Source organism: Trichechus manatus, unplaced genomic scaffold (assembly GCF_000243295.1).
Source record: "Trichechus manatus latirostris isolate Lorelei unplaced genomic scaffold, TriManLat1.0 scaffold00018, whole genome shotgun sequence".
Classification (NCBI taxonomy): Eukaryota; Metazoa; Chordata; class Mammalia; order Sirenia; family Trichechidae; genus Trichechus; species Trichechus manatus.
The window spans coordinates 25,678,170-25,695,486 of NW_004443954.1; the positions used below are offsets into that span (position 1 = coordinate 25,678,170).

Consider the following 17,317-nt stretch of genomic DNA (forward strand, 5'->3'; position numbering starts at 1 on the left):
ACAATGTTCTACATTCTACCTTGGTGAGTAGCATCTGGGGTCTTAAAAGCCTGTGAGCGGCCATCTAAGATACTCCAGTGGTCTCATCCCTTCGGGAGCAAGGGAGAATAAAGAGAACAGGATACAAGGAAAAGATTAGTCTGAAGGACTAATGGACCACAGCTACCAAGGCCTCCACCGCACTGAGTCCAGTACAGCTAGATGGTGCCCAGCTACCACCACAGACTGCTCTGACTGGGATCACAACAGAGGGTTCTGGACAGAGCTGGAGAAGGATGTAGAACAAAATTCTAACACAAAAAAAAAGTCCAGATTTACTGGCCTGAAAGAGGCTGGAGAAACCCCAAGAGTATGGCCCCCAGACACACTTTTAGCTCAGTGGTGACATCACTTCCGAGGTTCACCATTCAGCCAGGGATTGGACAGCCCCATATAACAAAATGGGACTAATGATGCACAGCAGTCCAGGGACAAGGAGTAGAAGGCAGAAGGGGACAGGAAAGTTGGTGATAGGGAACCCAAGGTTGAGTAAGGACAGTGTTGACATGTAGTGGGGTTGTTAACCATTGTCATAGGGCAAAATATGTACTAATTGTTCAACGAGAAACTATTTTGTTCTGTAAACCTTCATTTAAAGTGAGAATAGCAGCACAACTGGAAAAGCGTAGTTGATGTCACTGAACTGTGCGTGTAGAAATTTTTGAAATCTGTCTTTGGCTATGTATATTTTCACCAAAAAAAAGGTCAGAAAGGGAGAGGGTTGACATGTCTTGGGGTTGTTAACCACTGTCATAAAACAATATGTGTACTACTGTTTAATGAAAAACTATTTTTTTCTGTAACCCTTCACTTGATGTACAATTTTAAAAAATAAATAAATAAATAATTTTAAAAGAAAAAGATGCCTCGGGATAAATTTAGCTAGGGAGGTAAACGACTTGTACACTGAAAACTATAAAACATTAGTGAAAGAAATTAAAGAAGACCCAAATAAATGGAAAGACATCCTATACTCATTGATTGGAAGATTTAATTTTGTTAAGATGGCAATACTACCCAAAGCAATCTGCAGATTCAATACTATCCTTATCAAAATTCCAACAGCCTTTTTTTTTTTTCCTTTGCAGAAATGGAAAAGCTAAACCTCAAATTCACACGGAATTGCAAAGTGTCTTGAATACCAAACACATTCTTGAAAAAGAAGAACAAAGTAGAGCTCCTCCCCAAGACAGTGACATGAGCAGAAGCTGATCTCAAATTACCCTCGACAGTTATAGGAAATAAACAGCAAAATAGCACCAACAAGGAGGTAGAATCATGAATGTAGAACCATGAAAACCAACCCAAAGTCTACCCAGGAGCCAAAAGAGAAATGAAAAACATAGATAAAGTAAGAAGCTTTGTCTTTCTCTCTGGCACCTGGGAAACTCTTCGGTCCAACCCCTAATGCAGTGAAACCACAGCTAGTGGTAACAGGAGATAACTTACAAATAAAAACAACCACTGATAAGAAGCTGACTATGGTTTGCAAATAAAATAAGAGAATTCCTCTCCCTAGGAGCAGGAAAGAGGCAGAAACCTTATCTTATGCTGAAGAACTGATTCAGCAAAGACTTGGACCTTAACCAGTAAAAAACAGTAACACCCTGCATTGAAAGACTTGAAACATTCCAACCAAAAGAGAAAAAAAAAAAAAAAAAGGAAAAGAAGAGGGACTGGAGAGCCACACCCAAAACAAAACACATATACCACATAAAAAGGATAGAGGATCTACCTGAGGGCTTTGGAATCAGACTGAAGACTTGTGTTAGCTGGGGAAGAGGGAGGGCTGCAAGCACCCGCAGCTTACTTGACTGGCATCAAACCAAATAAAGGAGTTCCTAATCTCCCCAAGACTGTGGATTCTTACATTCTGCATGGTAATTTTGACAAAGTGCTAAGTGCTGGAAGAACCATATGACTAGAGCACCCACTAAGGAACTTAGAGGAAGCAAAAAAATACTAATAAAAATAAATACAGAGAAAAAATTATTTTGAGGAAAGAGAAGAATCTGAAACTCAGAATTACTACGGCAAAGTATTTAAATGCTCAAGGTTTAACAAAAAATTGTAAGACATACAAGAAAACAAGGAAGATGGACCAATTTTAAAAACAGACTGAAAAAGTAGAAGTAACTGCAGTGGAAGTAAGGATAATAGAAAAAATAAAGGACTTCCAAAAAGCAAATTTAAATATGTTCAAAGAGTTCAACAATCACTCAAACAGCAAGCTAATGGAGACCACAAAGCAATATAAGAATGTTCATAAAGAGATAGAAAACATTAAAAAAGAAACAAACAGAAATATTGGAGTTGAGGAACTCACTAAAGTGGAAAATGAAAGGGCGGACACGATAGATTAGAGCAAGCAGAAGAAAGAGTAAGTGAACTAGAGAACAAAACAACTGACCTTACCAAATTCCAAGAGATACAAAGAAAATTGAACAAACCCAACTGGACCTTTGGGACACAATCAAGAGAACCCATTTATGCATTATGGGGATTCTAGAAGGTGAGAAAAGAAACAAAAAACAGAAATAATATTTGAAGAAATAGTAGCAAAAACTTTCCAGATACGTGTAATGAAATGAACTTGCAAATCCAGGAATCTTGGAAAAATCCAAGTAGACCAAATTCAAAGAGGTCTTCACCAAGACACACACACTGAAATCAAACTCCTGAAGACCAAACACAAGGAAAGAATCTTGAAAGCATCAAGAGAAAAACTCAAAATAAAATATAAGAGGTCTTGGAAACCCTAGTATCATATTGGTTAAGAACTACAGTTGCTGACCAAAAGGCTGGCAGTTCGAATCCACCAGGTGTTCCTTGGAAACTTTATGGGGCAGTTCTACTTTGTCCTATATAGTCACTATAAGGTGGAATCAACTTGATGGCAATGGGTTTGGTTTTTGGTTTTTCAATAAGATCAGTGCCAGATTCTCAACAGAAAGCTTGGAGGCCAGGAGGCAATGGAAAGATATATATAAAGCACTAAAAGAAAAGAATTGTCAACCAAGAATTTTTTATCTGACAAAACTATCCTTCAAAAACAAAGGCACATTCAAGACATTCCCAGACAAGTAAAAGTTGTGAGAATTAGTAACTGCCAGACCTACATTGTAATAACTACTAAACAGTGTCCTCCACATGGAAAGGAAAGAACACAGATGCCTACTAAATCCAACACAAGGGAAAGAAAACCAAAAAATAAAGGAGAAATCAACAATAAGTGAATTAGCACAGGCAAACGAAAAGGCCTGTTGCAGGGTATTTTCAATGGGCATATATAGTTGTTATTAGCTACAAGCTTCATATCATCAAATACATAAGAATAAGTACAAAGTTATCCTAACAAACACAGAATGTATAATGCTATGATAAGTGATACAATAACAGAGATGGGCAGAGGGAAGAGAGATTTAGGACTAGAGCTTAAGTATGTTAATATTGTATTACTTACTGTTTGTATGTTAATTGTTGGTATAAGGGTAAAATAGGTTGGTGCAAATATAAGGCCTCAACTGTAATTTTTTTGGTGAACACTAAAGAAGAAGAATGGGCATCAGGATTGGAGGAAGAGTCATTAACAACCTGGGTTACACAAATGACACAAGCTTGCTTGCTGAAAGTGAAGAGGACTTGAAGCACTTGCTGATGAAGATCAAAGACCACAGCCTTCAGTATGGATTATACCTCAACATAAAGAAAACAAAAATCCTCACAACTGGACTAATAAGCAACGTCATGATAAATGGAGAAAATATTGAAGTTGCCAAGGATTTCATTTTATTTGGATCCACAATCAACACCCATGGAAGCAGCAGTCAAGAAATCAAATGACGTATTGCACTGGGCAAATCTACAAAATAAAAAAAAACCTCTTTAAAGTGTTAAAATGCAAAGATGTCACTTTGACGACTAAGGGTGCACCTGACCCAAACCATGGTGTTTTCAATTGCTTCTTATACATGTGAAAACTGGAGGATGAATAAGGAAGACTGAAGTACTGATGCCTTTGAATTGTGGTGTTGGTGAAGAATAATGAATATACCACGGACTGCCAAAAGAATGAACAAATCTGTCTTGGAAGAAGTACAAGCAAAATGCTCCTTAGAAGCAAGGATGGCAAGACTAGTCTCACATACTTTGGACATGTTATCAGGGGGGATCAGTCCCTGGAGAAGGACATCATGCTTGGTAAAGTAGAGGGTCAGAGAAAAAGAGGAAGACCCTCAACAAGATGGATTGACATAGTGGCTGCAACAATGGGCTCAAGCATAACAATGATTGTGTACATCACACCCTTTCGTGCCCGGCGATAGGTATAGCAATCATAAACTTTTTCAACTTCTGACGTTTATTAGGAAGCTGCTGTAGTACCGACAGTATATGTTACTGCAAGGCAGGGACCTTTACGAGTGTTTGAAACTGAAGAAATGGACATGCGCTGCAAATTACTCTTTTACAGTGTAATGTATGAGGTGTCTGAATTTTTGGAAGGAAAAATAGAAATTTTTATTTGTTACATACATGTACCAATAGACCCCAGTGGGAGCTCTGGGGTATAATAAGTGATACTTCATATTTACCACTAAACACTTAGGGTAGGCTTGTGGGAGGGGGCAAGAAAAAGAATCCATACTACCTACCAAAAATTCAAACACACTTAATGATTAAGTATGCTTCCGTTAATGAAAGCACATGGTATTAACAGAAAATTCAAAGCAGAAAATACTTAGGTCACCAAAGCATTAATAAAACAGAAGAGAAGAACCACACGATCATTTCAACATACTCAGAAAAAGCATTTGATAAAATCCAACACCATTTCCTGATAAAAACTCTCAACAAGATAGGAATAGAAGGGAAGTTCCTCAACATGATTAAGGGTATTTATTAAAAAAACTAACAACCAATATTATACTAAATGGGGAAAGACTAGAGCCTTCCCATTTAAAATAGGAAAGAGATAAGGATGTTCACTATCACCACTTCTATTCAATATTGTTTTGGAAGTCCTAGACAGAGAAATAAGGCAACGAAAAGAAGTAAGAGGTATCCAAATTGGAAAGGAAGAAGTAAAACTATCTCTTTGCAGATGACATGATTCTATATACAGAAAATCCAATGAATCCACAGGAAAACTTCTAGAACTAATAGAAGGATTCAGCAAAGTTGCAGGCTACAATATCAACACACAAATATCAGTTGGGTTTCTATACACTGACAAGGAGAAATCTGAGACGGAAATCAATAAAACAAAACCATTTACTTAATATCATCTAAAAGAATAAAATAGCTAGGAATAAACCTAACTAGGGATGTAAAGGATTTACACAATGAAAAGTATAAATCACTGCTGTAAGAGACTACAACAGACCTATTTAAATGGAAAGGTATTCTGTGCTCATGGGTTGGGATACTTAATATTGTAATAATGTCAATACTACCCAAAGCAATCTACAGGTTCAATGCGATCTCAATCAAAATTCCAACAGCATTTACTACATAAATGGAAAACTTAATCATCTATTTTATATGGAAATGTATACTTTATATAGAAACAGCCAAAACAATTTTGAAGAAGAACAAAGTAGAAGGTCCCACACTTTCTGATATCAAAACTTACTATACAGCTAAAGTAATCAAAACAGCCTGGTACTGGTTTAACAATAGACACATACACCAATGGAATAGAATTGAGAACCCAGAAATAGATCTCCATGTCTATGGTCAACTGATTATCAACATGGGTGCTAAGTCCATCCAATGAGGTGGAACAATCTCCTCAACAAATGGTGCCGGGAAAATCAGGTTTTCACGTGCAGAAAAATGAAGCAAGAGCCATACCTCACAGCATACACAAAAACTAACGCAAAAAGGATCGAGAACCTAAATGTTAAGTCTAAAACCATAAAGTACCTGGAAAAAAATATATGAATGAAGCTATAGGAACTAATGTTTTTGATAACAGATTGTCAAGTACAACAACAAATGCACAAGCAGCAGAAGACAATGTAGACAACTGGAACTTTATAAAAGTTAAATACTTGTGTTCATCAAAAGACTTTATCAAAAAGTGAAAAGACAACATACAGACTGAGAAAAAATCTTCAGGAACCATATATCCAACAAAGGTCTAATACCCAAAATACACATTAAACGTCTACAACTTAAAAACAAGAAGACAAATAACCCAGTCAAAAAATGGGCAAAAGACATGAGTAGACTTCAGCAAAGAAGATATTAAAGTGGCTAACAAAACAAAAAATAATAATGCTCGTCATTATTAGCCATTAGAGGGATGCAGATCAAAACTACAATGAGATATTACCTCACCCCTATTAGAATGGCAATCATCAAAAAAACAGAAAATAATAAATGTTGGAGAGGATGTGGGGAGATCGGAACTCTTATCCATTGCTAATGGGAATGTAAAATGGTACAATCATTGTGGAAAATAATATGCAATTCCTCAAGCAACTAAAATTCATTCTGCCATATGACTCAGCAATTCCACCCCTAGGTATATGTCCTAAAAAACAAGAAAACCATTGCCATCGAGTCGATTCTGACTCATAGCGACCCTGTAGGACGGAACAGAACTGCCCCATTTGGTTTCCAAGGAGGGGCTGGTGGATTCGAACTGCTGACCTTTTGGTTAGCAGCCAAATCTTGCAGTAGCTCTTAACCACTGTGCCACCAGGGCCCCAGGTATATGCTCTAGAGACCTAAAAATAGAAACATGAATAGGCATATGTACACCTATGTTCACTGTGGCACTATTTGAAATAGCTAAAAGGTGGAAACAACCCAAGTGCCAATCAACAGATAAATAAACCAAAGGTGGTACATACATACAATGGAATATTACTTAGCTTTAAAGAGAAATGAAATCCTGATACATGCTACAACATGGATGAAGCTCCAAGTCACCATACTGATCGAAATAGGTCAATTACAAAAGGAAAAATATTTTATGAACTTACCTATATGAAATGACAAGAATAGGAAGACAGATAGAGACCAATGATTGTTAGTGGTTATCAGGAACATGAGAGGGAGGGAGAGAGGGAATCAATTTCTCAGAAGTAGTGAATTTTTGTCTATGTGATGGGAAAATTGGCATCAACTAAGGGTACTGGTTACACAACTTAACAAATGTAATTGATATCATTAAGATGTACACCAAAAAAAGGGAGAAATGATATAGTGTTATATATATTTTTAAAACAATCAACAGCAGCCAAAAAAATTAATAATAAAAAATAAATAAATAAGAGAGGCAGAAATTGTTGATAATTAAGTACACCTAATACTCAAAATATACATGAAATGTCTACAACTTAAAAACAAGAAGACAAATAACCTAGTCAAAAAATTGGCAAAAGTCATGAATAGACTTCACCAAAGAAGATATTAAAGTAGCCAACAAAACAAAAAATAATAATGCTCATCATTATTAGCCATTAGAGAAATGCAATTAAAACTACATCCCTCATGGGATGAGTTTTCCTGGTTCGAAGGTTTGGGGTCATGGTTTTGAGGGTCAGTTCAGTCAATTGACCTAATACCGTTTTGAGAGTCTCTGTTCTACCTCCTAGTTCGAAAAGTGCCTGGGGTCTTAAAACCATGTGAGTGGCCATCCAAGATACAACAATTAGTCTCTATTCACCTGGAACAGCAGAGGAAGGAGATCCAGGAAATGGACTGTATATCTAATTGCCTCCATGAACTACCTCCTCTATTGCCATGAGACCAGAATGCGAAAGTGCTTAGCTACCATTACTGTTTTGATCAAGGACCCATTAGATGGATCCTGATCCAAAAGAGGAAAAATGTAGAAAAGAATTTAAAATTATTATAGAAACCAGACTTACTGGACCCGTTGGGACTCATGGAACCCCCAAATTTATTGCCCTGAGATAATCTTTAAGCCTTGAACCAAAACTATCCCATGAAGTCATCTTTAAACTAAACAACAGTTTAGCTCAACTAGTAAAGAATGTTTGCCTTGAGAAGTGTATGCTTTTAAAGAATTATCTATATGAAATCAAATTGACAACCAAAAAAAAAACCAAACCCGTTGCCGTAGAGTCGATTCCGACTCATAGCAACCCTATAGGACAGAGTAGAACTGCCCCATAGAGTTTCCAGGGATCACCTGGTGGATTCAAACTGCGGACTTTGACAACAGTAACTCTAAAACACAGAGGAGAAGTTTAGGGGACAGAAAGTTAATTTTGGTGAAACGATATGGGTAGAGATAGTGAGAATGGTGACACAATGTGAAGAATGTAACCAATGTCATCGAACTGTAGATGTAGAAAATGTTGAATGAGTGTACGTTTTATTATGTATATTTTCACTGAAAATAAAATTTAAAAAAAAGAAAATAAAGTAGAAGGATTCATACTTTCCGATTTCAGAACATACTATAAAGCAACAGTAATGAAAACAGCGTGGTACCAGTATAAGGTTTCCAAGGAGTGGCTGGTGGATTTGAACTGCTGACGTTTTGGTTAGCAGCCAAGCTCTTGACCGGTGCATCACCAGGGCTCCAAATGTCATGTTAATGTCATTAGGGAAATGCAAATCAAAACCACAATAAGATATCACCTAACACCCACTAGAATAGCTATTATCAGAAAAATGGAAACTAGAAAGTGTTGGTGAAGCTTGGGAGAAATTGGAACTCACATTCATTGCTGGCAGGAATGTAAAATGGTGCAGCCACAGTGGAAAACATTTTGGAAGTGTCTCAAAATTTAAATACAGAGTTGCCACATGATCTACAAATTCCACTCCTAGATATATGCCCTAAAGAACTGAAAACAAGGACTCAAAAACGGTAAGTGCACACAATGTTCACTGTAGCCATATTCACAATAGCCAAAAGGTGGAAACAACTCCAGTGTCCATCAATAGATGAATGGATAAATGAAATGTGGCATATACTTACAATGGACTATTATTCAGCCATAAAGAATGAAGTCCTGATACATGCTATAACAGGGGTGAACCTTGAAAACATTATGCTGAGTGAAACAAGTCAGATACACAAAAATAAATATCATATGATGCCACTTACATGAAATATCTAGAATAGGCAAATGCATAGAGACAAAAGTTTATTAGTGATTACAATGGACTAGGGGAGGGGGAATGGGGAGTTATTGATGAAGGGATACTGAGTTTCTGATAGAGTGATGAAAAACTTTTGGAAGTGGATAGGGTGATGGTTTCACAACATGATGAATATAATTAATGTCACTGAAGTGTACACTTAAAAATGGTTAAAATGTCATATTTTATGTTATATATTACCACAGTACAATTTTAAAAGAATAATAACATATCTACCTTTCAGAGCTGTGAGATTAAATTATATAACCCATGCTTTGCAATATCTGGCGTAAAACAACTGCCCCACAAAGTTAGTTATTCTTATTGAAACAAGAACTTTCACATAGATTTACTCTCTTGAGTCCCAACAGCTCTACTGAGTAGATACGGAAAGTATTATTGTTATCCCTCTTAACAGTACCAACACTCTCCAATGTTGGTTGACTTGACTAGCACCAGACAGCTAGTAAATGGAGACAAAAACCCAAGCCATCCATGCTCTAATAATAGAATTAAATTGGACAGCCTGTAAAGAATTACTTTCTTTCTCTTGGCTGTATTGGTACTAAGAATCTAGGTTTACAAAAGCCGCTTTTTATTATCTCTTCCTCTGTCTTTCCACAAATTATTTTTCGTTCTTATCTCCTTGTCCAATTATTGCTATCTCTTCTTTCTCATCTTCTCTTCTCTGTCCCTTCCTTTGTATCATTTTTCCTTTCTTCCTGTGTTCTTCCAGGTTGGTTGACATCTTCTTCTAGCTATTTCTCACTGCTTTTCTTCTGCTTTACCCTGTATGTATTTCTTCCTTTTAATCATCTGCTTCCCCCAAGAGCTTCAGGGACAGATGGCATACCCATTTTGTTGAGTAGGAGTGCCACTCTATGCTAGTCTATGAAGAAACAGAGGGTGGAGGGAGTGGTGGTATGGATGGCAACAAGTTAAAGTGTACTACCCCAACAACTGGAACATTTTAAGTATGGTAACTAAAGGCTTAAAAGGAATTGATGCAGATAGCAAAAATGATAAATAAAACTCTTTGTGTTCTTATTTTAAACTATCTTCTGTAGGAGATTTTATATATGAATATACACACATGTAAAGTACAGATGTATTTTGATAAGAAAAATGTGGTTAAATGAGAGTCAAATTGACAAAGAAAATCATCTAGATTTGGAGTAAGCCAAAATCCATTTGACCAGGTCAGATACACAGTGAACTATATGAGGCAGAAATAAGACGGCACATTAATCTTAGAGATAATTTAACAACAAAATAGAATTACCCCATTAGTCTCTATGTTCAAGCAAGTACTACCTTTTAAGCTTAAATTATTTAAATATACTCCTTGTATATTCACTTTAATTTTCTAGAGAACTTGAACCTAGGAGATAAACCAGTTTCAAAATATTCCCATTTCTATACCTTCAGAATTTTTTTCCAAATCCTATTTTCTATCCAAATACCATTCTTGTTGATTGGTTTTACCATATCTTTTTATACCATGAGCATTAAAAATTAAAAGCAGTGAAGCTGAAGAGATTTGTAAGAGTTGCATCCTCTCTCAGTGTATTTGGAGATATCCCTAAAAAAGATCCCAAAACATACACACACATACACATGTGCACATACACACACACAAATGAACATACATACTAAAAGAATTCAGTGTAGAAGAAACTATATACTTAACATTAATTATTTTATATCTAATTATTTTATATCTAACGTTAATTATTTTAGAATTTGAGGAGTCCCTGGATGGTGCAAATGATTAAACACTTGGCTGCTAACTGAAAGGTTGGAGGATTGAGCTAACTTAGAGACGCCTCAAAATAAAGGTCTACTGACCTACTTCCAGAAAATCAGCCATTGAAAACCCCAAGGAGCACAGTTCTGCTCTGATATACATGAGGTCGCCTTGAGTCAGAATCTACTCAACAGCAGCTGGTGGTCTGGTCATCATTATATGTTTTTTCCCCCTAAAACAACAACAAAAGCCTAACAGCAGAGATTTGATTAGTAAACATGAGATCAAGTTACCAGACAATATACACAAACAACCACAAAGCAAACTAAAATTGAAGTGTTTCAGAGTAAACGTACTTTGGATGACTTGTGGATAGAAGAAAACACTCCCATCCTTGGTATAAATAACTGGCTTTGCTTCTCCGTCTGACTGAAGTCCAAGGAACAACACCGGGCTCTTTGTAGATTCCAGACTTATGGGATGCATTTTCTAAGTTCTTCCTAATTTTACAAAGACAATCAACATCTCCTGTACCCTACAATCAATATAACATGATATAAATGTGAGCAAAAGCTGAAAAACAGAATTTAAAACTAGTCAATTCCCAAGAATATGATTTTGCTTCATTTTCAAGTCCTTATGATAAATCTAGAAACTTTTTGTATAAATTGCACCATGTTCTTTACCCTGTTCCATAATATCCAGAACCAGAGACCAGGTGTTTGACAGAGGCAAGAGTGTACACTTTGGACGAAGAATCCTGAATCACAGAGGAGCTTCTTCACCTTACTACAGTGTGGTATAAGCTGTATTTTTACATTTGTTCATCTCGATAGTGTAATTTTCCTTTTGGAAATACTCTAAATAATGATTTAAAAAAAAAAAAAAAAGCAATTCTTGCTGTAAGTCTGTTTACATTTAAACATAAGCCAATTTTCTCTGTAATTCTTCATTTTCTATATTAAATTTACATCAGTAAATAAAGTACGCATAAATTACTCAAAGACTGTATAGTAAAACTGTGTAGCAAAAAAATTAACCTTGCCCAAAGAGATGTCAGGCCATTGCCCTTAGTTTAGGGGAGGTAATCTCTAAACTCTTGAAATGTCATGTTTAATAGGAGACTAATGTCTCCAACTCTAGTCCATTAATATCATTCCCACTTCCTTCCCTTGCTTATCTGTATACTCCCACTCCAACAGTGAGAAATCTGGCTCCCGTCATCTGCCATCTATTTACTTAATTGTTCCATTCCAATATACATGCATAGTAGTATCAGAATTGTTAACCCCTACCACAATGAGAAACAACTTCATCAACTAGAGTGCAGTGCTTATGTGCAGTTCCTTTTGCCTTTAGTCTTACAGACTATACTCATTTCCAAAGATACTTAGGTCAGTACCCACCCCATCTCCTGCAGTTGTTTCATGCATATGTAATACAGTTAGATTTTTCTTGTCACAGTCTGAATTCCTTCTTGGCATTCCTCAACCACCTAAGTATATTTTTAAATTTACATACATTAATATTCACTCTTTGTGATGTATAGTTCTAAGGGTTTTGACAAATACCTAATGTCGTGTATTCACCATTACAATATTATACATATCTTTTCTGCCCTAAAAATCCCCTGTGCTTCACCACTCCTCTCTTCCCCTCTCCTCTAAAGGCCCTGACAACCACTGATCATTTTACTGTCTTTATACTTTTGCATTTTCCGGACTGTCATATAATAGGAATCATAGAGTATGTAGCCTTTTCTGCCTTCTTTCACTTAGAAATATGCATTTAAGGTTCTTCCATGTCTTTTCATGACTTGAGAGCTCATTTATTTTTATTGCTGAATAATATTGCATTCTATCATATTTTGTTCATATCATTGTATCAGTTTGTTCATCCATTCACCAATTGAAGGACATCTTGTTTGCTTCCAGTTTTTGGCAATTGAAAATATATCTGCTAAAACATTCTTGTGCAGGTTTTTTGTGTGGACATAGGTTTCAATTCATTTGGATTAATACCTAGGAACACAATTGCTGGATCTTATGGTGACTATGTTTAAGCTTTTAAGAAACTTCCAAATTATCTTCCAAAGTGACTGTACCATTTTGCATTCCCACCAGTAATGAATGAGAATTCCTCTTGCTCCACATCCTCAGCTGCAGTTGTTATTGTAACAGTTTTTTTTATTATTATTTTAACTATTGTAATAGGTGTGTAGTGGTATCTCACTGTTGTTTTCATTTGCAATTCACTGATGAAAAATGATGATGAGCATCTTTTCATATACTTATTTTCCATCTGTTTGTCTTTGCTAGTGAGGTATCTGTTCAGATCTTTTGCCCATTTTTTAATTGAGTTGTTTGTTGTCTTATTGTTGAGTTTTAAGAGTTCATTATAGAGCAGTGGTTAAAGCTCAGGCTGCTAACCAAAAGGTCAGCAGTTCAAATCCACCAGCCACTCTTTGGAAACCCTATGGGGCAGTTCTACTCTGTCCTATAGGGTCATTATGAGTCGGAATCGACTTGATAGCAATGGTTTTGGTTTTTGTTGGTTTGTGCATTTTGGGTACAAGTTGTTTATAGATATGTGCTTTTCAAATCTCTTCTCCCAGTCTATGCACTGTCTTTTAATTATCTTAACTGTGCCCCTAACAGAAAAGATGTTTTAAATTTTAATAAAGCCCAATTTATCTTTTTTTTTTAAGGTCATGCTTTTGGTGTTGTATCTAAAAACTCATCACCAAACTCCAGGTTATATAGATTTTCTCTGACATTTTCTTCTAGAAATTTTATAGTTTTACATTTCATATTGGCATTCTTGGGTGGTGCATATGTTTAAGCACTCTACTACTAACTGAAAGGTTGGTGGTTCAAACCCACCCAGAGGTGCCTTGGAGTAAAGGACTGGTGATCTGCTTCTGAAAACTCATAGCCTTGAAAACCCTATGGAGTGCAGTTCTACTCTGCACACATGGGGTCACCATGAGTCAGCATCAACTCAATGACAACGATTTAGTTATTTTTTATGATCCATTTTGAGTTAATGATGTAATGTCTGTGTCTAGATTCATTTTATTGCATATGGACATCCAATTACTCCAGCACCATTTGTATGAGAGACTTACCAATACCACACCATCTTGATTACTGTAGCTTTATAGCATGTCTTGAGGTTGAGCAGTGTCAATCCTCTGACTTTGTTTTTCTTCAATGTTGTGTTGGCTATTCTGGGTCTTTTACCATTTCATGTAAACTTTAGAAATAGTTTGTTGATATTCACGAAATAGCTTACTGGGATTGTGTTGAATCTATAAATCAAGTGGTGAAAAATTGACATCTTAACAACTTTGAGTTTTCCAATTCAGGAATACAGAATATTTTTCCATTTATTTAGCTCTTCTTTTACTTCTTTTATCAGAGTTTTACAGTTTTCTTCATATAAACCCTGCATATGTTTTGCTAGGTCTACAGATATTTCATTGTTTATGGTATTGTAAATGGTACTGTATTTCTATTCATTGCTGGTGTACAGGAAAGCAACTAATTCTGTATATTAACGTTACATCCTACAACCTTGCTATTTCATTTATTAGTTTCAGGAATGTTTTGGCGGATTCTGTGGGATTTTCTACATGTAAAGTCATGTCTTCTGCAAACAAAGAACATTTTATTTCTTCTTTCCAAATCTGTATACTATTTATTTACTTTCCTTGTCTTATTTTACTACCTAAAATTTCCATTATAATGGTGAACAGGGGTAGTGAGAGGAGACATCCTTGCCGTATTTCCAGTCTTAGGAGGAAAGCATCTAGTTTCTCACCATCAAGTATGATGTTCGCTGTAGGTTTTTTGTCAAGTTCTTTATCAAGTTGAGGAAGTTCCTCTCTATTCATAGTTCGCTGAGTTTTTCTTTTTATTTTCAACACTAATATTCAACCAACTATTAAGACCCATCAAATATTTCAAAACAATATCAAATTAACCTCAAATTCTTCAGTCTCCTTATTATTTCCTCTACTCCAGGCCCCCATCACCTTGTATCTGGATAAATCACCACTAGTTGAAATGAGAAAAATATTTTTGGATTATTAAACAAATGTATTTTCACTCCTAATTGCTCCAGTGCTCTCAAACCTACTGGATCAATAATGCTCATTGCTTTATGGATAAGTAGAATACGGCATAAAACAAATAAATCTTTACTCAGTTTGAGTTTCTACATAGAAAGGGCTTTTCTTCTCCTCCTCCTCCTCATTTTCTAATCTTTAACAAAGAAAGACTCAGAAGGAAAGTTTTTTTATTGTTATACTTTAAGTGAAAGTGTACAATTCAAGTTAGTCTCTCATACAAAAATTTATACATACATTGTTATGTGACCTTAGTTGCTTTCCCTATACTGTGACAGCACACTCCTTTTTCCACCCTGGATTTCCTGTGTCCATTCAACCAGCTCCTGACCCTCTCTGCCTTCTCATCTTGCCTCTGGACAGGAGCTGCCCATTTAGTCTCATGTATCTACTTGACCTAAGAAGCACTCTTTACGAATATCATTTTATGTTCCATAGTCCAGTCTAATCTTTGTCTGAAGCGTTGGCCTCGGCAATGGTTTTAGTTTTGGGCTAACAGAGAGTCTGGGGGCCATTTCTTCCAGGGTCCCTCCAGTCTCAATCAAACCATTAAGTCAGGTCTTTTTCCTAGAATTTGAGTTCTGCCCCCCACTTTTCTCTGTTGTGTTCCCTGTCAGGGAGGTCATTGGTGGAAGCTGAGCACAATCTAGTTCTTCTGGTCTCAGGCTGATAAAGTTTCTGGTTTATCTGTCCCTTTCTGTCTCTTGGGCTTTCCCTGTGTCTTTGGTGTTCTTCATTCTCCTTTTCTCAAGGTAGTTTGGGACCAGTTGATGCATCTTAGATGGCCCTTCACTAGCTTTTAAGACCCCAGATGCCACTCACCAAAGTGGGATGCAGAACATATTCTTAATAAACTTTGTTATGCCACTTGACCTAGATGTTCCCTGAAAGCATGGTCCCCAGACCCCTGCCCCTGCTACTCTGTCCCTCAAAGTGTTTGGTTGTACTCAGGAAACTTCTCAGCTTTGGTTTAGTCCAGTTGTGCTGACATCCCCTGTAGTGTGTGCTGTCCTTCCCTTCGCCTACTATCTAGTTAGTGAATACCCCTCTCCCTCCCTCTCCACCCTCATAACCATCAAAGAATGTTTTCGTCTATGTTTAAACCTTTTCCTGAGTTCTTATAATAGTGGTCTTATACAATATTTGTCCTTTTGTGACTGACTTAATTCACTCAGCATAATGCCTTCCAGATTCCTCTATTTATGTTTCACGGATTCATTGTTGCTCTTTATCATTGTGTAGTATTCCATTACATGAATATACTGTAATGTATTTATCCATTCTTCCATTGATGGGCACCTAGGTTGTTTCTATCTTTTTGCTACAGTGAACAGTGCTGCAATGAACATGGATGTGCATATATCTATTTGTGTGATGGCTCTTATAGCTCTAGGATAAATTCCAAGGAGCAGGATTACTGGATCATATGGTACTTCTATTTCCAGTTTTTTAAGGAAGTGCCAAGTCAATTTCCAAAGCGGTTGTACCATTTTACATTCTCACCAACAGTGTAAAAGTGTTCCAGTCTCTCCATAACCTCTCCTACACTTATTACTTTGTGTTTTTTGGACTAATGCTAGCCTTGTTGGGGTGAGATGGTATCTCATTGTAGTTTTGGTTTGCATTTCTCTAATGGCTAATGATCATGAGCATTTCCTCATCTGTCTGTTAGCTGCCTGAATGTCTTCTTTGGTGAAGTGCCTGATCATATCCTTTGCCCATTTTTTAACTGGGTTATTTGTCTTTTTGTTGTTCAGGTTTTGCAGTATCTTGTAGACGTTACAAATTAGGTGCTGATCGGATTTGTTGTAGCCAAAAATTTTTTCCCAGTCTGTAGCTTTTGTTTTCACTCTTTTGGTGAAGCCTTTTGATGAGCATAAGAGTTTGATTTTTAGGAGCTCCCAGTTATCTACTTTCTCTTCTGGTGTTTGTGCATTGTTACTTATGGTTGGTATTCTGTTTATGCCATGTATTAGGGCTCCTAGCATTGTCCCTATTTTTTTCTTCCATAATCTTCATCATTTTATATTTTATATTTAGGGCTTTGATACATTTTGAGTTAATTTCTGTGCATGGTATGAGGTATGGGTCTTGTTTCAGTTTTTGCAGATGGATATCCAGTTATGTCAGCACCATTGTTAAAGAGACTATCTTTTCCCCAGTTAACAGACTTTGGACCTTTGTCAAATATCAGCTGCTCATAGGTGGATGAATTTATGTCTGGATTCTCAGTTCTGTTCCATTGGTCTATGTATCTGTTGTTGTACCAGTAC

At 36.4% G+C, this 17,317-nt stretch overlaps 1 protein-coding gene across 1 annotated transcript in view; it reads right to left on the reverse strand.

Moving 5' to 3' along the window:
* The window catches only part of LOC101341390 (uncharacterized), a gene marked incomplete at its 5' end in the record, with an annotated part of 229,369 nt that overhangs the window by 153,440 nt on the left and 58,612 nt on the right, over positions 1-17,317 (reverse strand). Inside the window, 2 exon segments of the mRNA XM_023727725.1 lie at positions 11,274-11,392; positions 11,394-11,450. Of these exon segments, the coding sequence (XP_023583493.1) occupies positions 11,274-11,392; positions 11,394-11,450 (176 nt within the window).